We start from the raw sequence: 26504 nt of genomic DNA, 5'->3' as shown, positions 1-26504 counted from the left end.
TTTACCATTATATATGAATCCAAGATGCATTACTATTGTCAGTAATTACTAAATACCAAAGTATTTAATGAGAACTGAATTTCTCAGGTTTCATATGAGAAACAGTGTAACTCTTTAAATACCCACTGACATAATTTTTATTGGAATACAAATAAAAAACAAGATTATGAGGTTTACTAATCTTCATAGTCACTAACCAACTTACCCATCAAATGCCTGCAGTTCACATTCTTTAAGTACTGAGAGAGCATGTCCTTCATATTCAGTTACTGTGGAAAACATCAATTAGCAGCAGATTAGATAATTTTAAATTATTTTGTCCATCCATCATAAGGAACACAGAGTAATTCAATCCAGATTATTTTTTAAGTCATTAATGCATTAAAAGTATAGAAGTTATATTTTATAGTTATGCTTGCTAAAAGGCCAAACACTAAATTACAGCTGCTATCAGATACATGGCTATTTCATGCATATAAATTCAGATAATTCAAGATGTTTGTCGCATCAAAATGCAAGTTCTAGCACTGACACAGTTGGTAAACTTAAGGAAAATAAGCATATCCTCAGTTAAGATAGAATTACTTCAGGATCAATCAAAGTTAATTGCCTTTGTGTTAGGACATGCAAATTGCTAAATCAAAAATAAGAGGAGTTAAACACAGAAGTATGAAATCAAGCCAAATACCAGTGACAACAGCATATAACACACAGAGGAAGGTGGCACAAGTATACACCAGAGTTCATAGCCTCTGGAGGAAATGAATCTGTCACTCCACATTGATGTCTCTGTGTTTGCTGATACCCCATATAGTACTGTAAATGCCAGTGAAGACAGGATAAACTGGCATACTACAGATGGCACGAAGCATCATAACTACATTTAGCATTTTCTAGGGCAGCTTTGCCAGAAGAGACAGCCCAGCTGCAGCCACCCATCAAAGATTTTTGCTGACTGACATGACACTTGCAGATGGATTTTTTGTGTAAGAATGTGCATCATTATATGCAAAATTACATTAATCTTTCATGCTTGTCTGTCCCTGGTGCTCACATAGTTCAAGGCTTTTCTCCAGTGTTCCTAAACACTGCTAAAATTATTAGTCTTGATGTCTAAAACAATCATTCCATAGCTGTACCTGTTCCAATAATATTTCTACAGACTATTCAAAAGCTGCTTACAAGAATTGAAAATACCCCTATCTCTTCCTATTTAAACAAACACACAAGTATCTGTGTGGACATAGTAAGTGTATATATCTTTTCTCCCAAAAAATGACAAGGAAAACAAAATACAATTTTGATACAATTTTTACACTTCACACTAAAAATTTGCTTATATTGCCTGTAAATTCAAAATCCCCCAATCAGTACCAGCAAAGTTCTCATGCTTGGTGTTTTGAAAATTCTTAATTAAAAAAACAGAATTGTTTTGATTATATGGAAGGCAGAGATTTATCATTTTGCTGCAGAAGCACCTATCACTGTAATAACTTTTGGGAATTATTTACAGAATTTACTTTCATGCAGGGCCTCTCTGGAATATCAAAGCACATTATATAAGCTACCATATTCAGCCTTGCATTGCCAATGGGAACAATGCTTTTATCAATATCTGTAGGCTGTGTCAAAAGTGACCAATAAAAGTGTGCATCATGCAAAAATGCAGAAAGGTTCAAATATCTTACCATTGCTTAGCTGTGAAAGAAACTCTTCCCATGAAAATAGAGTTGGTTACCAGGTTACATGCCTTTTTAAATGAACACGATGACATTTAGAAAGTTATGAGTACAGTCTAATTAAAATGGAACAGTAAAAAAGATTTATTTTGTAACAGAAAACATGCTCAGTGCTTTCCTAATGTAATGTAAGTTATGCTTACTGTTACAGAATTAATTCACTCAAAGAACAAGGACATAAAAATAAAGAGGGCTCATGCCTACAGAGAAGTCAATAAAGGCAGTAAAAATTACTAATGTTAGCCAGATTGAAAGCAAATCCATCCTCTCTGCATCTAATAGCTTAAGTTTGGAAATTGTGTAAAAGAACTGCTCAAGGCCGAAGATTGGGGAATTACATGAAATTTAAAATTTGATGAGAGAATGACAGAGGATCTATTTTGACACATCATGACAAAAAGGCAGTGAAAAAATGAGATTTTCAGGAAAAACTCTGTGAGAACATATAGGGAATAATTCAAGTAGAAAAAGAACATAGAAAAATCCAACACAGACATTAAAAGACCGGGTCTAGAAAGTTTTCTGCAGGCTTGACAATCTCCAGAAGGGCATGTATAAATCACTCTGATAGCTGGAAAAAAGCTAAGTGTTTGAATATTTGGCACTGCTCCAATTCAGGAGGAAAAACAAACAAACAAAAAAAACTACTCAATGTATTTTGGTAATAGGAAGAAAGCTTCTTTCATTGTTTGAGAAGGACCCAAATCTCATATTTGTCAAAATCATTATCAAAAAAATATTATTTGATTTTTTGACCATTTCTAATGCATAATCTCGAAAGATTTTCTCTTTCTTTTGTCCTTAAGTGTCGGATAATGGCATTCTGAAGGAAGGACACCAAAGGTGCACCTCATTTGAACAGAGTCACACATACTCCAAAACCACTTTAACATCCTCTTCACATGGCAAACAAGAACCAAGGGCTTGGCCACTACACATAGAAAAAGCAATATAAAATTAGTTCAACACTTCAAAACAGGGGATGCTTTCATATGGCACCTAAACATAATGGCACTCCCGCCACAGACTAAAATCAGTGGGATTAACTGTTACTGATAACAGCTTTTTCTCATCCAGCATCAACACCAGTTATCTGTTGGTATTTACCACATGGTAAGTTTAAACTAATGCTATTTGTCCAACTCTCAAACATTTCTTTTTCTGTGGTTCTGCCCTAAAAATAGGAGTTTGGGAAGGCTCTTATTTCTGCCTAAAAGTCCAGGTTGTAAGAGTACATAAATGGAAGCAAAAGAGTCAAAACTAGGAAGAGAAGTGAGACAAGCTAGGATTCTGTCAGGGTTTCCTTTATTTATTTTTCTTTAAATATGTATAAGATTTTGCAAGACACTAACGTATTTCTAAAATACTAGCTCAAATTATCACAAATTGCCAGTACTTGCAGGTATCTCAACAGTGGAGTGAGCTTTTGTAGAACTCAATTTTTGGAAGAGTCACTGCTCTTATCCTAGCAGCCACATCCCAGCTGCAGAAGAAAAAATTGCCCAATTCTTAAAAGAGGCCAGATTTAACCATTGTTTCACCTTAGCCACAGTTAAAAGTACTGGTTCAGTTTAAATTTGCTCATTCACACTTTCTAGAGCTCTAAGCACTTCAGAGATTTGCTTACTGTATGTGACAAAAAAACCTCAAAAACCCAGCAAAACACAATCCACTCCAGAATACCTTTGGTTATTTTTAGTGAAATTATTAAAGTGTTACACACAAAGTCATTTGGGGAAAAATAAAAAAAGAAAACTCTACAAAATTTTGAGATAATCAGAAAAAGTAAGTGTTACTTCAGCACTCACTTATTTACATACATGTCTTTAGATTGCCATATGTCCTTGGGTAGGAGAAAATATTTCCACTTCAAACTTCTAAACACATAAGAAGTTTATTCCAAGAGAAGCTATAATGAAGAATAAGATCTGGAAAGCCTGATCAGAGAGGAAGCAACAGCTACCAATGTACAAGACTGGCTGAGGAGAGCTCTGTCTTTCAGCACTCCACTGTCAATCTTTGATATTCTGAAGTGGTTTTAGCAATCTGAATTTTTTTTATTTTATATACACTACAAGCCACCTCAGAAGTTCAAATTTGCTATAAAATTTTTGTGCTCAACAAATTTTAACTTCTCATTCAATGAATTTTAAATATGTGTATGTGGAAAAGTCTAAATGTAAACTATCTTCAGTGAAAAAATTGCACAAAAGTCTTCAAAATTTCAGCACCTAATATACCTTTGTACACCACCAGTTATGTAAATATTGGCCATGCTCCAAAACAGCAGGAACAGCAAGATGCACACTCCAACCTCACAAAATCCAAAACAATTATGGGAGGGAAAAAAACCCAGTTCAATTTATGTGAAATAAAGTGCTTGGTTTTATTAGAATAGGGTAGCCGTGGACAGGACTTTCACTCAGCACCCACCACCACCCTCTTTTTAAAAAAAAACATAATTCTTAATTATTTAGTTCTCTACTAGCATTGAAAACTGCAATGTAGTTTTCTCATTTTGCCTGTAGGAGGAGTGTTAGGCAGCTAATAAGCACAAGAGTATTTCAACATTGCCAAAATAACCTTAATTAAAGGATAGGCCATTAAGCATTTTTCTGGCTTGACTCAGAAGCTTCCTATTAAAATTTCAAAGACAAATAATTAAAAAATAAACTTAAAACTGTTTTTATTCCACTAGTAAAAAGGTTTTTGAAACCTCCACAAATCATATCCACAATGTGTATTAAAACTTTTTTTTTTTTAAATTGTGACCAAACAAGGCTAAGTCAATTTCTAATATGACAGCATTATTAGTCTGTTCACACTATGATCCATGCCTTCCAGGTGGAAAAATACCTCTGTGGAAATTAAAATTTATATAAAGCTGCTGGCATTCCCTGTCAGTTCAGGGTAGTTAAGAAATTATTGCTAAAGAATTCTAATACAGACCATCATTTTCACATTTCTTCTATGTGTCTTTAATCTTCAATTGATTTTACTTTAAATTGTGGGCTAAGTAGTTAAAAATACATGAATACAGGGAATAAAATTAGCAGGGTAATTTTCATCTACCATTATTGCACTAGTATATTTTCATGGCTAAATCAGATTTCATCAAAATGATTTCTGGCCTGCAACCTGAACTAGTCATCATTCCATAAGAAATTTAAGGAACAACTGCAAGATGAGATCTCCTATAATTTGTTTAAACTGAGACTGATAATTTTTCAAGTCAGTTACAACAGACACAGAAGCCTAGATTACTAGTACTGATTGCTATAGGTGAAAAGTACTGAATCAATAAGAGAATTACTAAAGCACTTTTGGACAAAATAAAAATACATTGTTTTGTATTAACTAGAGCTCCAAATGCAGTACTTGCAGTCAGAGGCAATAAGGATAAGCAGTAAATTCAAATTGTCTCACATGCTGAACTATTAGTTTCACAAAGGATTACGTTACACTTCTGAAGCAACTTACCTGTGACATCAGTTTTTATGTCAGCAAGTTTAAAAAGAGGTGCAACCTTTTCATAATAAATGTTAGTGGCTTCTCTTTTGTGGCTGCTTGGATTAACAAACACTTTCAAGGATTTAGGTCTGTTTTGAAAACCTAAAAAGAAAACGAAACATTCAAGATTACACACAACCCAACTATTTTTACAGCTTAAATGGTTTTTTTAAATCAGAATAATTTCAATACTTTGACAGGATAAGTAAATTACAGTCTAAAAAAGTATCAATTTCTTCTTGCATGTGTACTACTTATCTTTAAATCACATTATTAATTTTGTGTGTACAGCTAATAAACAGCTGGAGGAACCAGAAAAAAATGCATATGTCACAGCCTAGTTAAACCCTGATTCAGGAGCTGGGCGAGTGTGAAGTCTGGGCACCAAAAAAGAAAAGAAGCCCAAACATAAAAATGCATCTTTGTTGGAATTTAATGACTCCCTCCCAACAGGTATATGAAAGTAACACCCGACAAAACTGACACAACAATCCAACACTCTTCTTTTCTGAGAGTGCAAATCAAACAGTCCACAGGAAATTGTCTCATTGTAAAGGAGGACCAAAAATACAAAGAAATAGAAAATTGGCAATATCATTTGGAAATTATTGAAATTATTGTTCATTTGGGACTTTGGAATAATAAACTCCAAGGAAATAACACTGAGAAATACTGCTATGCAAAGCTGAACCTTGTCTTGCACACTGATCACATGAAGTAATTTTATTATTTGAAACATGGCATTTTGTTGAAGAGTAAATAACTCATGCTAAACCAATAATATTACTTTTCAAATTCCCTTTTCTAGAATTCCTACAATTGCCATGGTTCAGTGAGGCTGTTTTGCTACCAGAAGCAAACAGTAGTGTGCAATACTGCTCTTCTTTTGGTGTTTATTAAAAATACTTGATTTTAACAATTCTGAATTCTGTTTCAGTACCAGGGTAGACTATCACTTTCTTAGCCAAAAGCTAGAATATTTGGCAAGTGTACTGCTTTCAACATTCAAGAACAAAATTAGTAGTAGCCAAAGGAGCTACATAGGGAGCCAAGAGTGAAAGCACATTTTCCTGCCCATGAAGAATACTACCTCAATTTTTGCAGCCACATGTACCTTCAGAGTGTCAGCAGGGACTTCCTGCAGCTCATTCCACTTACTCTACCTCAACAATTGATCAGAAACAGTTACTAAAAAGAAATTAAAGTTATTAAAGAAATTATAGCTAAACACTATTTCAACATTAAAGAGGAAAGTATTCCTTAAGATCAAAACATAATTATAGAAGTCACAGAGATAATTTTCCATTTATTTCAACACATCAAAGAATCTTCAAAGGAAAACTAGCTCTTTATCCAGTTTGTGTCAGAAAATTTAGAAGAGTTCTTAAATATACTGAAGGAAATTATTGTATCAGTTCGCTGCTATAACCTCAAAATCATACACAAAAAATGTATAACCATGTTTATGTGAAAATGTTGCATAGAGTGCCAAGTCATTGCACAGCAAACTAATCCTGGAGAATCCTGAATGCCTGCAGTAACAGCCACCTGTGCTCAAATGCATCTCTTTCAAAAAGGAGGAAAATGAAAATAGGGAACTTGGTGAGGACTGTGGATGTGCTGTAGGGAAGGGTTGCTGTTCATGAGGACCCTGATCAGCTACAAGAAAGGTCTGAGAAAAGTCTGATGATGTTCGATAGGACAAAGCCAAAGCCCAGCACCAGAGCCAGCCAAGCCCTCCGAGCATGGGATGGGGCCAGGCCCAGCAGGGAGCACCTCAGAGAGCACTGGCAGCTCCAGCACCTCAGAGAGCACTGGTAGCTCCAGACCACAGCGCCTCAGAGAGCACTGGCAGCTCCAGACCACAGCGCCTCAGAGAGCACTGGCAGCTCCAGACCACAGCACCTCAGAGAGCACTGGCAGCTCCAGCACCTCAGAGAGCACCGGCAGCTCCAGCAGGGAGCGCCTCAGAGAGCACTGGCAGCTCCAGCAGGGAGCGCCTCAGAGAGCACTGGCAGCTCCAGCACCTCAGAGAGCACTGCAGCTCCTGAGGGACCAGAACCGACATGAGGGAACGGTGCCAGGGCAGCCAGGACGGGCAGGGGCTCGCTGGGCTGCAGAACAAGAGGGCAGTCAGCAGTCCAAAGGATGTCACTACAGTCTTGTTCCCAGCATCTCCTGAGCCTGAAGCTGAAGAGCTGCCCCCACTTGCAGCCTCCCAGGCCAAGAGAGATGAAGGCAGCAGGTCTGACATGGAGCTGCCCCTACAGCAAGGGGCCGGAGCAGGCCGCCGGCAGGAGGCAGCGGCAGCCGGCCTGGCCAGCCCCAAGGACAAATCTACCAAAATCTTTCCTTGAACATCTCCTGTGTGAGCCACAGGCCACCAAGCCAGGCTTCCTGCAGGTGCAGGGACAAAGAGGCCATGGACACAAGTGGCACAAGGAATATTCCAGCGTGAAATAAAGAAAAACACCCTTCACAATGAGGGCAGCTAGCCATGGATAACACTGTCTATCCATAGAGATTTTCAAAACTTCTCTGGACATGGCTCTTAGCAACCTGATCTTTATTAGAAGCTCACCTGCCCTGAGCAGGAAACCAGAACAGATCATCTCCAGAGACCCATTCCAACCCAAAATCATCTTCATTCTCTGGAAACAGAAAGAAGCACTGCAGGTATGTACTGCAGTGGAATGTCTTTTTACAGGAATTACAACACAAACAAGGAAGTCTAAACAAAAGCTCCCAAAGGCTATTAATACATATAAATAATTACCATAAGACATTACATTATGTCTTAATTGACATCTACTAACTGGTATTGTTTCAGTCCTTTAGAAGTTATATAAATATTAAGACCAAAAAAATAATTTCTGTGACTTTTTAATTTGCCTAAAGCATCAGGCAAATTATAAGTTTCCCATTTAAAAATTAAATGGAAAACTTATAAGAATAAGGACTCCTGCTTCAAAAGAGAAAACATTTAACTAAATTCATAGATGTGCTGTCATCTTTCTTATCTTATTTACAAGAAACTGTGATCAGCTGATCCTCCTAACACTCAACCCCCCCAAATCAACACCCAGAGCTAAAAAACTGTAAAAACTGACTTCAGCCATGGATATCTGTGCATACCTTTAGCGTTACAAAAAACAAACCAAAACCACACCCCCAAACATACAAAATATAAGAGTACAATGGACAAAGCAGGGGGAAAGAATAGAAAAGCACAGTTTGTAGAAGTAGAGAAAGCAGATGAAGTGTCAAAACTTCTGTTACCCAGACAGTGTGAGTTACAGTTCTGCAAAATAGACATCAGGAGAAAACTGAACAGAGAAAAGCAAATATCACTATCTCACTTCAATGTTTTTGCATGTGAGATGTAAAAATTTAACCCTAGGTGGCAATATAAAGTTTCAAAAGAAATCCTATGGAGGCAAAAGAAAATAGACTTTTCAGTTGGTGAAGAAAAATCCTAGATTTTTGAGGAAATGGTTGAATTTAATTTTTTAAGAAAAATTAATTCATTAAACCATTCTAAACCAACAACTGTATTTATGATTATGTATATTGGGCTATTGCTGAAAAGCATATCAGAGTTAATACATAAATCGCAGCAAGACTTTCAAGAACCAAATGAATTCACAGGAAAGTATTAAAATATTCTCTTTATGACTATTTGAATATCAATTTACTTTTTTAGAGAGATAAAATATTACATTGACAGAAATATTTTTCACAAACATTTGAGCAGAGACGGTGCCCTACAGAAGTGATTTTATTTGTGCCAAATAATTGCCAACTGACATGAATGGATGATCATGACAAAATTTATTACTTTATCATTCCTGGTGTGCACTGGACACATTAGAACGCACCAAACAACTGAGTTTAATGAAAGCATATCCTGTAACAGCCAAAGATTAAACTTTCACACAATATAATTGTGAAGCTTCTTTAAAGTGTTTTTGAATAATAATCTTTTAATTGTCTTTAAACAACATCTATATGAATGAATCAATGTCATTGACTACTGTGTGCAACTGATCCCAGTCTGCCAGCCTTTTGGGGCTCCCCTAACTGGTATTCTGTTATTGTTTTCCCTGGCTGCTCCATTTGAAACGAGCCAGCAGCCTAAAGCAGGAAGGCCAACTGTTCCCCTAGTACTAACAAATGTGCTAATATGCACTAGTTTAAACTTGATCTATCAAGTGAATCAGTGAACCATGAAGGGTGGTGGGTCAATCAGGGTGTTCTGAAAACAAAGGCTCCTGGGGCAGCAGAGACGCTGTGCTCAGACATACATCTGTGCTGCTTTCAGGCCCCAGCCTCAGCAAAATGGGTTTATGTTACAAAAGTTAAGAGCCTGGAATCATGTCATTACCACCTACATTTATAAATACTTTATATAACATTAGGAATATTATACATGAGAAAAACTAACAATATGAGATAGAGTCGTTGATGTAACTATGGAGACACCACTGTTAATATTAACTAAGCAAAGTTAATGTTTAACATTAATGGTTTAATTAAAACTTCATGCATGAAGTTTCAGGCTTTCATATCAAATCCTCGTATGATAGATACTACAGAACAGCAGATAAAAATAAAATGCACTTTGTGCTTTTTTTGGTACTTTATCATTTATTCTTAACCACATTTACTGTCTTGTTAGTTTACAGAGTTTTTAAGTAAAGCTTTTTCAAATCAGCTACTAGTAAGTGTTATCTTGTTAAAAAACAATTGATGAGCACTGACAACTGTACATTTTCTCTCATTTTTGAGCCTGCCTCAACTCTTTCAGAACCACTATGTATTTGCAGGTGTAGAGGATTTTAGATGAAACAGTGAATTCTACTGACACAGTGTGTCCCCACGTGCCATGCCTGTAAATCCTGTACAAAAAGATGTGATGTACAAATGGAAATCATGAGAGTGGGGTGTGCAGCAGGGCAGGGCTGACACAAGATAACAGCACACTAGATCCTTCTAGACCCTTTGGGGCCTTCCAGGAGCCAGCCCAGAGCCAAGGCTCCAGAGGTGCATAAAGATGGCAGTGGTTATCTTACAGCAGTTTAACACACATGTGATGTACAGATCAGATTTCAGGAGCACTCTATCAGTGAGCAAGCTTGTCATATCTAGTTGGCATGCACTGCAACAGCAGCAACAGCAGGTAGAAAATAAGAACTTCCTCAAATATGGGAAGATGGTGGTACGTTTATTTTGTTATCCTGTCACACACACACAGAAAGAACCATAATGGCAGTCACTGTAACTAAATTCTAAACACTTAAATCTGTGTGTGCTCACTTACATGATAACAGGCTTCATAAAAAATTACAGCTCAGTTAAACTTTAAATTGAAGTACTCTGAACACAAAGTCAAAGCAACAGAGGACACTCACTGTGAAGATAATAAAAACGAACAGGGAAAAACCATTTATGACATGACGTGTCATGCCAGACACAGATCACACTGTAAAAAAAAAAAACTGTCTATGTGAAACTTCAGAAAAAATAAAATCTTCATTAGAAACCTCCAGATAAACTTTGTCTCATACTATCACCAATAAACTTGCTATTGTTGTTCCCTAATTAATGTATATGCATAAAAACCTAAAAACGTGTCAAAGAGTAAGGTAAACAAGTAGAAATTGAATTTATCTGCAGAGGAAACACACCTGTCAGTAACATGTGCTCCCATTTGTCAGAATGTCTAAATATTATTGACCAAATCTATAGATATATGTTCTACTTTGATAAATCACCTCCTTTTAATTTGATCTAGCCCAGAAACAATTTAAAAAATCCTTCATGTAAACAATGCAGCTGTTAATGAAAAATTACTTTGTGATCAGATAGACTGGGGGACGAGGGAGGGCAGAGAAGTCATATTTACTACTTCAGAAGGATAAAACCAGAAGCAGCCAATTTGAGCTCATGAACAAGAATGACTCCAGCACTATTACAAAAAAAAAGAAAGAAAAATAAAAAAGCTGCAGTAAAAACTGTGAAAACTTACTATAGTTTCCCACAGAAATATCAGCCACTGAGAAATTAACAGAACTCAGCTGCATTGTATACTTTTAGTTCAGACTTAGAAGAATATACACATTAGCAACTGGTATGGTGAGGGTTTCATTTGGTTATTTTTATCTCTCTGAGTCCTGTTTATTCCTGAAGTAGAAGGCAAGGAGAAAAAAATGTACAGATCAGAGATCCAAAAAACATCTGTACAAGGTCTGAGCTTCTAGAGAGAGACTGAAGCAAGAACTTGAAACAGCAATGCACAGAACACTTTCTTTTTGGGTTCAGGTGGCTTCCAGTTACAAACCTATAAAACACAGACTGCACCTCGAGGTCAAGGCAACCTGAGCTAGAGATACTGCAGCTTTTTTTCTGTGAACATAGGGTATCACTGCTCCTGATAGATGGAGAGTAATCTAGGAACAAAACAGACATTTGCTCCTTATGCAAATGTCCTTGCCTTTATGGGAAGCTGGAGATCTACAGGAATCCTGGCACTTGTGCAGATTGAAATATTTCATGATAAAGTCTTTCAAAAGGGGAAAAGGGAAGGCACTTTTTAATACACATCTTCATTGGGAAAATCCAAAGCATATTGTAAACAAACAATGCAAGAGTGCACCATTAATAACTCATGTTGTTTCTTTAATATGTGCTTGTGAAACTTTAGTAGAAGCACACCATAAATTCTTATTCAAAGTGTTGTCACAAACACTACAGATGTACAAGATTTGAATTCTATAATCTGGCTCTGTCTTAACAATTCAGCTGGAGTTCTAATAGGGTGTCACAAGACAGACTGCTTTTCTTCTGAAATAAACAAACTCATTTGCTATAATCTGTAAATAGAGGCACCTTTTGGAGCTAAATCAGAGTTTGGTATTGGGGAAGGGATGTAGTTTTGGTTATTTATATCAAAAGTGTGCTATGTTCTGTGCCTTTCAAATATAAACTTCAGTGAAAGGCTTGCATTTCTTGGGAGGCTCTTTTCCCCATATGGTGAATATTTTTTTCATAATTTTGATAGAGCTTCCATAAAATAAAATTAAAAAACCCCAACCCACCAACCCTAAAACTGGTTAAACAAAGCATTCTGAAATTGGCATTAGCCTAGGCAAACACAGAAAGATATTTTTACAGTAAAGGATTGCATCCCATCACTATTGCAAATAAGTTTTGTATCAAATTAAGCAACAAGAGTCCTACAGAGCACTACCACCTGTGAATTTATGAAGATGAGGAAAGTCTCTCCCATTAGGCTCCTAAAGAATATGGAGGTCTCAAGTGGGATTTCCTAAACCAGAAAGTTCCTGAAGAGTTCCCAGAAGTACAACTACTGTAGTATCAGGCGTGATGCAATTTCAAGTGAAAATATCAACTAAGTATGTTATACTCCAGAAGCAGATTTCCCAGAAGACTCTTCAGTCAGAATAAAGAAAACCACTTATTTTCAGTGGCTTCCAAAACTTCCAAAAATAACATCAACTTGTTTCATTTTTACAGATACATTACTCAATTATTGTCACTTTCCTAGATTTTACGCTTGACTATGTAAAACTTCAGTAGTAAACATTTGCCAGAAATAAGATTCATATCTGTGTTTTAATTTCCACAGGCAAGATGTTTCTGAGCTTCAGACAGCCTCATGTATTGCCAATAGAAATAAATATGACAGCAAACTCTATTAAATGCTTACCATTTAAAATTTCCTTCAGATGTCTAAACCATGACTGACAATGATCTTCACTTAAGTTATTTAAATGGATAGCACAGTCTGTAAGCTTGTTCTCTTCTTTATTCAAGCATTTAAAAATTGTGATACCCAACAAAGTACCACCTTTTTGCTGCCCTGCAAAACGACGACGCTTCAGTTTTACTGAAAATACATCCTTCATTTCAATAATCTCCTCTTGAGCCTGTAAAGCCACACCAGAATCACCTGTAAGGGGAAAAAAATAAAAAGAAAAGCATTATTAGAGTGATTGGGAGTAACAACTAAAAGTATTGTTAGGGCTTCATCTCTAGGTTCACCTCCTGCATCTGTTCATGCTTGCATTGAAACTTATGCCATATTATTTCCCTCAATCATTGGTCTTTTGTTTCACCAACTTTGTTATGTATCCAGCTGTACAAACAAAGCAATTTCAAAGAGGTTATTTACTCAGCTTTCTGTTGTTCAAAAAAATTATTAAAATTTCACACTCTAGGAAACACTTTTTTTAATTCAGGTTCAAAAAGCAAATTCTTTATTCTATTCACCTAAATCACAGCAATCATAGCAGTCATACTTGAAGATCATAGTGTGCTATGACCCAAGCTAACTATATTTTTTCATTTGATACAACCATTACCTTTTGTGTTTACAACAGAAACATATCAGAAAACAGCCAAGGAAAAATAGACAAATAAGCCAAAACTGTGGTACCCATCTTTGCTTTCATTTTTGATTTATGAATTCAGTTTAGAAGACAAGAAAAACAGTTTCAGAAAAGTTCTTGTCACAGTTTGAGATCCTCATCCCAGAAGAGATTTGTGTTAGCTAAGGGAAGGTTTTGTTATCTTGGGGCTGTTATTTGCATGGATGCTGTGCCTGCAGATGCTACCACTTCATTTCCAAGTGCCTTTTGGAGATGTATCAACTGAGGCACTATGGTACAGGCTTCTCCTTTTCCTGCTCTCTTGAGCTGCATTCCAATTCCTCAGAATCAAAGCAAAATAGACAAACTGAAGGAAAAATATCACCCTTCCTGTAGGTACCAAATTCTTTGGACACAGAAAGAAAATTTTCCCTGCGTTCTTCATAATTACAGCAGACCGAATACAGCACATCAATAAAGGTCCCTTTGCAGCCCAAGGCAAGAAATGATAGAAAGCAGAAAACTTCCCCAAATCTAGCAACAACTCTGGTTTCTCAATAGCAAAAACTGCAGTAGATTCTGTTTGATGAATAACTATTCATGCTGTACTGGAGTGTTGGGAAAACCTATTTTAATTGTCACCCAGGGAAAGATGGACAGCACCCCCTTCCTCATTACACCACATGAAGCTGGGGGTTTCAGAAAGTCATATACTTTTTCTGGGCAGGAAAAAGATGACTTTGTCAATTATTGTAACAGTTTGACACTGTCATTTCTCAACATCATTTCTGGAAGGAGGCTATGCAGCGATCATTTCTCTGTCCAGGAATCCTGGATGACTTCTCCTCATCCATGCTAACACAGCTAAAGCTCAAGTCAATATGACTTCTCCTCACAATTCTCAACCAATTCATTTTCTCCTGCTCTGTACCAAATAACCTGTGACAAATAGAAGCATGACCTCGGTATAGTTCCCACATATTTTCACCAACTTGTTATACTCTATCATCCTAATATTTCCATAAATCAGCTACTAACTTCCACTCTTAGCAGGAATATTGTGACATGTAAATGTTGGTGTGCATTTAAATAGTACACAGGAAATGTCTGTAGTGCATATTTTCAGAAGTACACAGCAAATAAACAGGAGAAAACTCAACTAAATAAGTAAAAAAAAATCCTGAAGTACTGTACTGCTGAGAAAGTATTTTCAGTCAATGTATTCTTAAAAATGAGGGAACCAAGGGGGAAGAAACACTGTATGATTCCACTTGAACTATGATGTTACACAAACTCAAAGTGGACATTGTACAAACAAACTTGGTACTAACATTACTAAACCTAAGATCTTCATTTCTGTCAAAATTTGTACTGCTCTTCTAAAACATTAAGGGTAAATAGTCTTTGTAGGTCTGAAATGAAAAACTGACTGGTGATGTCCCAAATTACCTAGAACGTTACAGAGTTTAATATCTACATTAAAGACTTGTTTTAACTTTTAAAATAGAATTTTTGAGGGGTCTGATTAGGTTTATTTCACAAAGGCTCACTGTCAGACATTCAGTACACTGAAAATGCCAGCACACAACCTCAATGTTTTAGGAGAAAGGAAATATAACCACAACCACTCTGCAGCAGTAACTGAGCTGCAACATTCATTTCCCCAGAACAACACAAATATTCTAAGTGGGTTTGCTTTTTAAATTCTTTAAAATAAATCATATTTTGGATTTAAGTCTTAGTTCTGTTGAGTATAGCATGAACTCTATTACACCAATGTTATGGATATGCACCACATATAAGTTACAAACATTAGCCTATTTATCCTGCACAAGTCAAAGAAAATGAAGGCCTGATAAAACACTTTTTATTCCCCACTAGCTTTCATAAAATGACATTTAGTCTTAAGTCAGGTAAGGCCTGCATTTTCTTTTCGTGGCTATTTCAGTCAGTTACTTACTTGTATTTATCAAACATTCTTACAAGGCAGCACTAGATTTTCAAAACCACTATCTGACTTTGCTGGTTTTACAGGAATACATTTCAAGATGCATCCTGGAAAAGGATATAAACTCTAGAAATGCTGAATTGTAAAAAACCAACATCCTTGAGTTTTAATTTCTAGAGGAAACATTGAATTAGCTAGTAGGGTTAGGACAGCCCTTTTTTTCCTAAAGTTGTAAAGAAATCTGCATAAAATCCCAGGCATATTCTATAATTTTCATTTTCTCTCCTTGCTGAAAATAAGACCATCTCAAATGTAGTAAAATTTTATAAAACAACTTATTAAGATAAAGAAAATTTAGGTCATAAGCTGTGTTTATAAAATATTTCTAGAATGAGGTAACAACCAAGCTTACTTTTGCAATAAAGTATATCTTGTAGTAAACATTTTCTAAACTTTGAAAACCGTATTGGCTCGTTAGTATCATATTGGTTATTGCAAGCAGTTTCAGGACATTAACTGTCCTCTCACATTACTCAGAAAGATATTGGGTACCATCTGTTCTTGCAAGAGATTTAAGTGTACATCTATTAGATATCATGCTATTTATTTAATTCAGTACCCACTTCCCATTGTTGTATCTTCTGAAAAAAAAAAGTCAATTTAATTACAAGGAATAAAGATAATCTCTTCTACGAGGCTGCCCTGTCATCATGAAAGCAGAGAGGGAACCTGCATAAAGTAGGTTACAGGCGTTAGGGAAGAGCAAAACCAACAGCACTTAACATTTAACAAAGATCCAACAAAACCAAAATACATGGCACTTAAAAAAAAGTTACTATAAGCCAAGGGCTTGTCTGAATCAATCTCAGCACATCTGTCTGATGTGGAGCGTAAACAGGATTAGAGTTGGATTTATCTGCTTGACGCTAATTGTACTCACAGTTTCTGCACATGTCCCCTTTTTTTTTTTCCAAATACAGCATGAAAAAAAGAAAGATCTGCCTGGATAGATGAATTTCTAGGAAGTTTTATGCCCCTATTTATCATCTCACTAATTTCAAGCAATGAGACTATCCTACCTTTTTCCTATTTATGGTAGTCAAATCCCTTATTTAACACAAAAATTATGTCTGAATCAACCAGACTGAGCTAAATCAAAAGATGAGGAACTAATACACTCAAATAGAGTTTAATTGTAAATAGTAAACCAAATTTTAATTAGTTAAGAGTGTTAGCTACCTCATGTTCACAGCAAAATTGATGAAAATATACACAAAGAAAAAAGCAGTACAACTGAAAAATAGAACAGTTCTAAAGACAATGTGGTATTTAAATATAAACACCAACACTTCAACAAGGAACCACTTTTTAGACTGTTACCTTACCACAGAAGCCCAACATCTAGATGTGGAACTGAAGGATTTCATTTCCATAACAAATATCTGGAGTACATAGAAAATACTAGAAACCACACATAAAATGTGACAATAATACAAGAACTAGACACAAAGCAAAGAGTGTTATACTCCCTTGGTCACAAATGCTTCCTATGACCCTTGGCAAGGTACCTAGCCCTCCTGACTATAATGAATAAATAAATATTTTACACATTTTAGACTCTCTGCCCCACTGTGTTCTCAAAGTTTACTTCCTTAATAGTTGATTGATATAGCTGAGTGAAGTATAACAGAAGCAATTAGAAATTTTTAAAAATCATCAAGACCATACAAAAGAAAATACAGTGATCAGTACTTATCAATGAAGTATATTATTATAAAACATTTCTTTATTATAAAATTGATCACAGACCATCCTATCCTATATGAACACTACTTTCAAAATAACCATTCATGACATACAATAAGACATAACTATATTAATATAAACCCAAAAATAAAATAAATATAATTTAAAAAAAAATTAACAGTATGTCTATAAATCTCTGACTAGGAATATTTAATATAATGTCTAATGCCTATAAACCAGCACCTATTAGCCCATGAGTTACTAAGTCTATTTTTCCCTCACTGTAAATCAGCAAAGCACAGAAAGCAGCATGCAGCTGATTCATAAAACCTCTACAGTTTTCAGCTACTTATTGATCAAGAAGGGCTGGCAGTGAGAAAAGCAGATATGATCACTCTTGCCAGAAAAGCCAAGAAAAAGTGTAAAGCTTTTCTGACTATTTAGCACTTAGTTAACTACTCTAAACATGAGACAGAAAAGCTATTTCAAAACACATACATTTTGAATGATTTCTTATTTCAAAAAGGTAAGTCATGCAACATTTCATGGCAAAATTTGATGCTATGCCTCTTACTGTCTTCTGTAAGCAGAGAAAGCAAAATTGCAGTTTCTGCTTGCCAAAGTATCCAACAGTAAGCTGAGGAGAAGGTGGTACAGCCAGTGCCAGGTTGGGGAGGGGCTGGTTTTTGTTTGAAGATTAATTTTACATTACTCTAGTCCTTTGAAAAGGCTTTACAGGAGAAGTTTAACACAAGAAAGGGTCCAATCTAGAAATACATTTCTCAGACTATGTGCAATGACCTGCTTGGGAGCAGCAAGGAGCTCAGAAAGTATTACAAGGGACTGAAGAGATGCATCTGAGTTTTTGCAGAGCTGGAGAGAAAAAGCAGGGTGCAACTACTCACTTCACCTTTTAATGGCAGCTATTCACTTGCAGCAGCAGCTGTATTCCTTCAGGGCAGAAAACTGAGCTTAAAAACATCTGACAGGAATACAACCCATTTTCATTCTTCTCCTCTAGAGAATCTTAGGGAGAAGTGATGTATTTTGCCAAGCAAATGCAAGACCTTCCTGCTAATCCCTCTCTCAATAGACACCCACCCTGGACTCCCCTGCCATGACTGTGCAGTCCAGCCCTTTCCCTGAGGTCTGGCTCTGGGCAGAGCCCAGCTGAGTCAAATCAACTCCTAAAGTAACAGAGCTTGCCCACTTTTCCCCTGGCTTAGTCTTCTGACACATTGTTTAGTACAATCCGTTCAACACAAGTCCTATAAAACTAGAGATGCTACAAAGTGCTAAGAAAATTCACAGCAGGGAAGAAGGAAGAACTGGGACTGTCTCCTTTCATCAGCAGGAAGTCAACATGGCCTGAGCCAATCTGCTGTGCATTTTCACTTCCAATTGCTAATTCCCCAAAGATCACACAGATCAGCAAGAGTCAGTAAGAACTGGAAAAGATGCACAACGGTTTCTCTTAATTTTAAGAGTTCTAGTGACATCTTATACATTAAAAAAAAATAAATGAAAAGTCCCAGAATAAAATTCCACTTTACAAAATAATAATGACACATTCAGTTATGTTTCATTGGACAAGGAGTGATTCACTATTCTAGCTTAAAGTCATCTTATTTTAAACTACTAAGCTATTACAGATAGCTACCTCTAAAAAGAATATTTTTATGAAGAATAATGGACATATTTAAAAAATAAAATTCCAGAACAAATTTGTACTTCAGGTTTCAATTCTTCAATGCAATACTAGCCAAAAACCCAAGTACTTTTCCAATGCAAATCTCAGTCATGGGATAAAGGTTTACATTACATAACAGAATAATTTCACTTGTTTCTTTACAATTTTACTATATTCACAGCACGGGTAAATCCATCCAAGACTGTAACCTCCTACCTTTCACCTTCCTGTCTTGTCTCTCACTACTTTTCAAACGGTTCTTTCCCCCAAGACACCACAACCAGCTGATCCTAGCCCCTGTTCTCCACCATATCTGTTAAAAACTAATCCTCAAGCTTCTGAACATCCCCACCAAACCACAGGGCTGTTGCACACACAGCCCCTGTGCACAGCATCCTATCACAGCAACTGAAAGAAGGGCAGCTTTAGGGAACATTTGATGCAGTCCTTGAAGTCTTGAACTGGATCAGACTCAAGCTGAATCAAGACTTAAAATTTGGTCAAGTTTCACTAGAGCTTTAAAAAATAGCAATAGAAAAACTTCTGAAAAGAATAACCATCACCAAACTACTTAGTTCTAGCTGAAGCAAAAGAAAAGAGGACCCCATACTGTAAGAGCATAGTTTAGTACAGCTCAGAGGCTGGCTTTGCTGGAGCTGAGGCCCTGTGGAGAAAGGCCAGGCTTGGGGACTTCCCCTGTGAGCATGACCAGATCTCAGAGTGACACTTGTCACTGTGTCACTCGTCAGTGACACAGCCTCCTGAGTCTGCTTGATGCCCAGCAGGCCATGGAAAAGGCCTTTCCTCTTCTAATGAGGCTCATCAGACATCTATCCATCAAGCTTTCATTAGGGTCCTGACTCAGCTCTCACATAGAGCAGTGAAGTACCTTGCTTATTAACTACAGGATAATGGCAGAATTTCATTAGAAAAACATACTGACACTGGCAGTTTGAAAAGAAGGCAGACAGCTTATTGAATAAATACCTCTGCAAAAAAGTGTGATTGGAGCTTTAGCAGAAGGCCTAACAGTGTGCCAGAGAAAAAGCTTCACCTTAAGGAAGAGTTTGCCCTTCATTCTACAAATACATTTGAGGGAGATGATGAATTTAAAAATAGCATCAAGATCTATTGGGAATAATGCTAGAACAACAAGGTAAGCTGAAAGGAAGCAAGGCAGACTCATTCCCATCCTGAAGCAGTTGAGAGGATGCATGAAGCAAAAGCTTTGCTTTTAATAATTACACTTTCTTATTAACACCAGAGCAAGAAAGAGGTCACTGGAAATGTACTATAGAAAGCTCTACATTTTATATTAAGAATATGGCCCACATACTGCCTAATTTCATAATATGATTTGACAAGTAGCTGCAAACCTTTCGTTTAATGGCTGAAACTTTGAGGCTTTTCATTTAGTAAGAGGACTTATAGTAGAAACTTCAGAGTAACAACACGGTAAAAAGTGTCACTGATTTCCATCATTTCCCAAGACCTCTGCAAACATATGTATCAGATAAAATGACTTGTCTTACACAGACCAACCACACATCCATCATAAAATGGAATTTATTTTGAGAGAGATTTCTGAAATAAAGAGAAGACTGGTATTTAGTAGCCTACATGATTTAATAGAGTGGGCTAGCAGAGCTGAAATATACTAAAGAATCCCCAAAGAGGAAACATGAGCCTAATTTTACATTTCCTCAAAAACATCTCACACATACACAGTGTTTGGTACCTACTAATTTATGTTACAATCACAGCAATTACTTCTGTCATTTCAGAAAATAAGGGGAAGTGGGGAAACAAATGACCTCTTATGGCCACATATTATTACTGAGTTTTATTAATACAAGTTAACAGTTACTTTTACTTGGAGCCTTACTTGCACCAGATCTGCCTCAGCCTCAAATACAGATTTAGAAACCATCCATATTGCTGAATATCAGTGTTCAGGGAATTCATTATGTCTCAAATATCTGAATTTTAGTTTCTCCTGGAAAAGGTTTTCAAGAAACATTTTCTTCAGTAAAAAAGAACAAGCAGCCCATTGTAAACACAATTCAAGTTCCTTCTGTAAACTGTGGATAATTCATGTACCCTAGCAAGTCATGCTTTTAGTTATCAAAGCATAGCTATCAGCTGCGAGATGAGCTCATCCACAAACTTCTACACGTTTGGCTTTATCCTCATTGGTGTCTGGTCTGTTTCTTTTTTTTCCAGAGATTTATGAAGGAAACTCTGTGATCCTTTGTATCATTGTATCTGCATCTCCTGCACTAGCCCAAGGGCAAGAGACGGCAATAGCACCACCAGAATCCTCTGACAAGCATAAAACCCTTCCCTCACCCCAGTGCTCAGTTGCCACTTAGGAACAGGAAGAATGCAGGCTACACCACTTTGCCTGCAGGGGTGAGTGAATCCTATTTTGTTCATGTACACCACACTTGTAACAAACTTAAAGGAAAAGCGCAAAAAAAACCCCAGAATTGTATTAGATGATCTTTACAATATGGATTTTTCCCCCCTTTCTCCTTATGAACACTGTTCATATTTCTCTAACTTTATAAAATACTTTGTCATAACAAAAATATAATTTCTACTACATGATAGATGTACAATACAAAAATTACTTAGAATGCAACACCAAATTTAAGGTATCCTTAGTCAATTGTGCAGTATACAAATTAGCACTTCATATAAAGAGAAAGCTTACAAAATGCAACTCTCCAGAAGCTTTCTGGTATTACAATTATTTTTATTATCTAGAATTGACTCCATTTGCAATGATGCATAATTCTGTGACTGAGGAAATTACAATCTCAGACTGTCATAAATTTTAATTTTTTTTGTAGCTTAACACTATGACATAGCTCTCACAAAAGATTTGATACCAATATGATGTGACACAACTGAACCAAACCTTAATTTCACTCACAGTGAGAAATCACAGGATTAAGTAACACTGTGCAGTCTTTTAGAAAAGTTTATTGCTTCCAGATGGATGCAAGTTTCCTTTCAGCGCTGATTTTATCTTCTGTACACAGGGTGCCAATGTTACTATAAATATAGTCAAAAGCAGTTATAAAGATAAATTATTAAAATATTGACATAAACAAGCTCATACAATAGCTCCTCTCTACACAAAGTAAGGACAGCTACATTAGAGTGCTGTCAGTCTCACAAATGTTCAATACAATAACACACACACTCTTTTCAGAAATTACAACCCATACATGAACAAGCACAAATTTCCAAGGTACCCACAGAATGATTTTGAATTCCAACTGCGTGCTCTTTGCCCCATGTTGTGTAGTGCCATGTGTTTCCCTGCGTGGTGCCACCAGGACACCCACCTGTGCCTGTGGATCTGCACTGAGCTCAGGGCAGGCTCACTGCATCGAGCAGCAGCACTGGTGCACACACACTGCAACACACCCATGTCAAAGGAAAATTGGAGATAAGAAATATCTTTGAGCTAATTTAAATTTTGGTCCATTGCATCACACACGTATAAAGTCTATCAACAGGTCTACAAAATGTTTCACAGAAAAAATAATTCTAGGGAATATCTGATTAGTCTATAAAAAATTACATATAATACTATTTTGAAAATTAAAATACACTCAAAATTATCAGGTGAAGCCCTTAGAGTTGTTTTAATATTTTATTTTGTTATATCATTTAGAAGTTACATTAATAAATGGTAATGACTCATTTAATATATTGTTTTCATGAGATTCTCAAAAATCTGGAGATCTCCATTTTGAATTGTGACATAACCAGTGCACAAAATAGGATAAGTTAATTCATTCCAGAGAACATGCAGAATTCATAAAATGCTTTATGAATAAAATGTCAACATTGAGTATAATGAAATTCAAAATTAAGTATAGAGATAACTTGCACTTTTATATCAATCTAAGTTATTATATTAAGTATATATACAGAAACTTACCTATTTTCTGACTGCTTTAAAACAGATCCACTTGTCAAAAAAACCCACCCCAAAATGCTCCACAATGTCTGCTTTCCATCTAGGCATGCACCAAAAACTTCCAACAAACCTCTCCAATGTACTTTAAGCAAGTTCTCTGGCATCTACCACCAACTCCTCCTATCTCCAGTATGGTAACTGCACATGCATGTCACATTTACATATCCATTCCTAATGCTGGTGCTAAGTACTAAAATCAAACAGAAAGATTACTGATTGATATATAATGACAAATAAACAAACAAGCCAGTTTCTGATCGGTCTTCACTGATGAACAAACATGTCAGTTGACAAAGATGCACTTCAAATCTCCCATAATACACATAGATTTTTACTCCCCCAAACTTCTAAATGCTAGCATTACACCAATATGCACAGGGATTACCTCTGAGGCTGAATTAAGTATCTTACTTGCAGATCCTAAAAATTTTACTCACAGCATCACAATCCTGCATGTGGTTGCAGAGTCAGGGAGCAATTCCTATTCAGAGCACCTGCACAGCAACAGAGAGATGCATCTTCAAACTCTTCAGCATGCATTTGCACAGTGTGTTATCGTTACTATTCCATGCATATTTTCCTCTATCACAATATTAAACCTATTTTTTCATTTAAAAGTAAATTTAACAAATATTAGTTCTTACACATATCCAGCCACACATTACAAATCATACAATAATCTTTGACTTAGCCATAATGTGAATTAATGCAAGAAAATTATCACCACCTGCGTTCAAGGAATTATCAGTATTGATATCTTGACACACATCTTTAAGTGGCTGACATAACTAATGGAAATGGATGTTTTATATTAAGGATTTTCTTCTGTGAACATCAGAAATCTTCTCAAATATATTTATGGATGAATAAATATAAATTTTTCATAAATATATTTATGGAAAAATACCATCAAAGCATATTGAAGTTGCACTTTTTCCCTATTCTGAAGCTGATCAAACTAAAACATTTGTCATTGTTTCAGACTCTCATCCTACACAAGTCTAACTGTGTCTTTGGAATTTACCTTCCTTTCTCCACAACAAAAATATATAATAAACCCCAATACTATAATAATTAGAAGCAGTCATGTGAACAATATTTTCAAGGGAATTATGGCTAAGAAATTCAGGTTTCCTATACAGTCTGCTACTGCACTGTAATTCTTAACCAACATTTAATAAAATGAACCCCTTGGTATTTTGTTGGGCAAAGAACATATTTGCTTTAAACTGTATTGTTCCACCAATAAAAAGAAGCACCTTGCAAATGGAAGGCTAGGCAAACTGAAGTTCAGATTTTATCATTAAATCTTGCTTGGCACTGCAGACACTGGTGGAATTGCAGACTAGCGATGTGTGTGCTTTTACTGAAAATATCATTTGAATATAATTTAACTGGTTTCTGGTATGTAAGAGCAGCAATACCAGGACAGAGCAAACGTCCATCTGTCCCAGTATCTTATATCAAACCATAGCCATAAGCAGATGCTAAGAGAAGAGAAGGAATAAAGGAAGCATTTATTCTGTTTCCCATTAGTACTTTTCCGTTCCCCACCTGTTTTCATTTGGGACACCCTGAACTGACTGTGGTTTCTACACATTTAAGAGCAGTAAAATGAGGCCTTCCATATCTATCTGAATCCACAAAATCTTTTAGCATTAACAATCCTTTGGCAGTAAGTTTTACAGTTCTCTTAGCTATTCATTTGGTTTTCAGCCTGGTTCTGCTCAGCCTTATTAGAAGCACCATATTTCTTATGTTGCAAAACTGCCACCGATTTGGTCCAGACCCCATCTCAAGTACATTCCTTTCAGACCAAAAAGTGCCAGCCTAGTCTGCCACTCTCACCCAGAAGCCATTATGTACCTTTACCCGTTGTCACCCCCGAACCTTCTCCAGTCCCACATCGCCTTTGCGGAGGACACCAGAACTGCACACAGTATCCAAGATGTGGTTAAATAACTGCTGGTTTATAGAGCATACAAACATCTGCTTTAGCCTCTACTTACATTCTAATTATCCTTACCATAATAATCCTAACAACTGTTTCAGTGACAGATGACATTTTCCACATGACAAACTATAATCATACACATTAGGAGTGGTATAGCTACAGCTCCTGATCTTTATTCCAAGCTGATGGCATTCAAGTAAGAGATCGATACACAAATAATCACACTATGTAAAATTATTCCCACTCTTGGACTCACTGTCCTGTTGCCTAGTCAAATCTGAAAACTGCCATGGCTTTAAAGTTGAGCTGTAGGAAAGAACTTACTTTATTGCTGTGCTCCCACATAAAATCAATATTGTTAAATGCTAATGAAAAAAACAGTATCTGCTTTAAGCAAGACAAACATTCGTATACCTATAAATCATTGTAAGTTCAGTACTGAATTTCTGTGTGTACCTTCCCCAAACAGTTTCCATAAAACAAGTGAGACCTAGGGACAAAATTTCAAAACCACTACCTGCTCATTTCCATCATATTTTAAATAATTAACTACTCAGCAAATGCAAATAAAAAAAAAACCCTCTTATTTAATTTTAACTTGTACTACAGTTAAAAAAAGAAACAAACATTGATCAGCCTGCTAAGCATTGCTTTTCAAACCAACTCCAGTTACTACTAGCCCTGTTTAATGAGTGTGTTGCAGTCAAGTGTCCAAGAAACATTACATTTGACATGAAATACTCAGAGTATTCTTTTTCCTTAAATAAAAACAATATTAAATTAAAAACAGACATCTGTATACAATTCTTTCCCAATCATGGTAACATACAATACACTTAGGTTTACCAGAGAATGTCAGCAGAATCCACAGAATAAAATCACAAATCTGTTCAAAGTTTGATGTTGACATGAGTTACCACCATCTATAGCCATCTAACTGTTAGTGTATTATGCACTGGCACCACAATAATTGTGATCCCTAGCTAATCACCTCACTCCAAGTTAAATTACATAGATGTGACAGAGAAGGCCTTTGGGAAACCCAAAACCATCCAAGTGTGAAATCTTTCAGTACCTTTCTTGACAGAGCATTTTGACAAGTCTCCAAAAGGCCATGCAACAAACAGGAGAGCAGGGAGAGGACTTGGACAGGAGCAATCTCATTTTGAACCATCTTCGGAACAGTCAACAGATCAGCCAGGCAAGATGTGCTATTTTCACACAGAAACCCAGCAAGTCATCTTGAATTTTTTCCTATTTACTGTTAGCAATTTATTTACAAGAATTTTCACTCCTTAGAATTACATAGGCTTTTTTCAAAAGCCATTTTCATATGTTATTTTTAAGTGAGAATATTTATTCTGTTTCTACTACGCTGTACTAAAACAACAGAGAAAAATATAACTACAAGATAATTTTTAAACTTTTGTCAAATGACAGGAGGGTGATATAACAATAAGCACTTAATTACCCAAACTCAGATCAGTATGTGCAAAACAGCATTATATTTAGTCATAAGGATTTATTGCT

At 36.2% G+C, this 26504-nt stretch overlaps 1 protein-coding gene across 1 annotated transcript in view; it reads right to left on the bottom strand.

The window, feature by feature from the left end:
• Positions 1-26504, bottom strand: part of CERKL (ceramide kinase like) — a 50878-nt gene that overhangs the window by 16544 nt on the left and 7830 nt on the right. The window contains 3 exon segments of the mRNA XM_030952141.1: positions 206-269; positions 5220-5351; positions 12979-13221. Coding sequence (XP_030808001.1) covers positions 206-269; positions 5220-5351; positions 12979-13221 — 439 coding nt within the window.

This window comes from Camarhynchus parvulus, chromosome 7 (genome assembly GCF_901933205.1).
Source record: "Camarhynchus parvulus chromosome 7, STF_HiC, whole genome shotgun sequence".
NCBI lineage: Eukaryota > Metazoa > Chordata > Aves > Passeriformes > Thraupidae > Camarhynchus > Camarhynchus parvulus.
The sequence above is the reverse complement of the archived record's forward strand: the minus strand, read 5'-3'. Positions and strand labels throughout refer to the sequence as shown.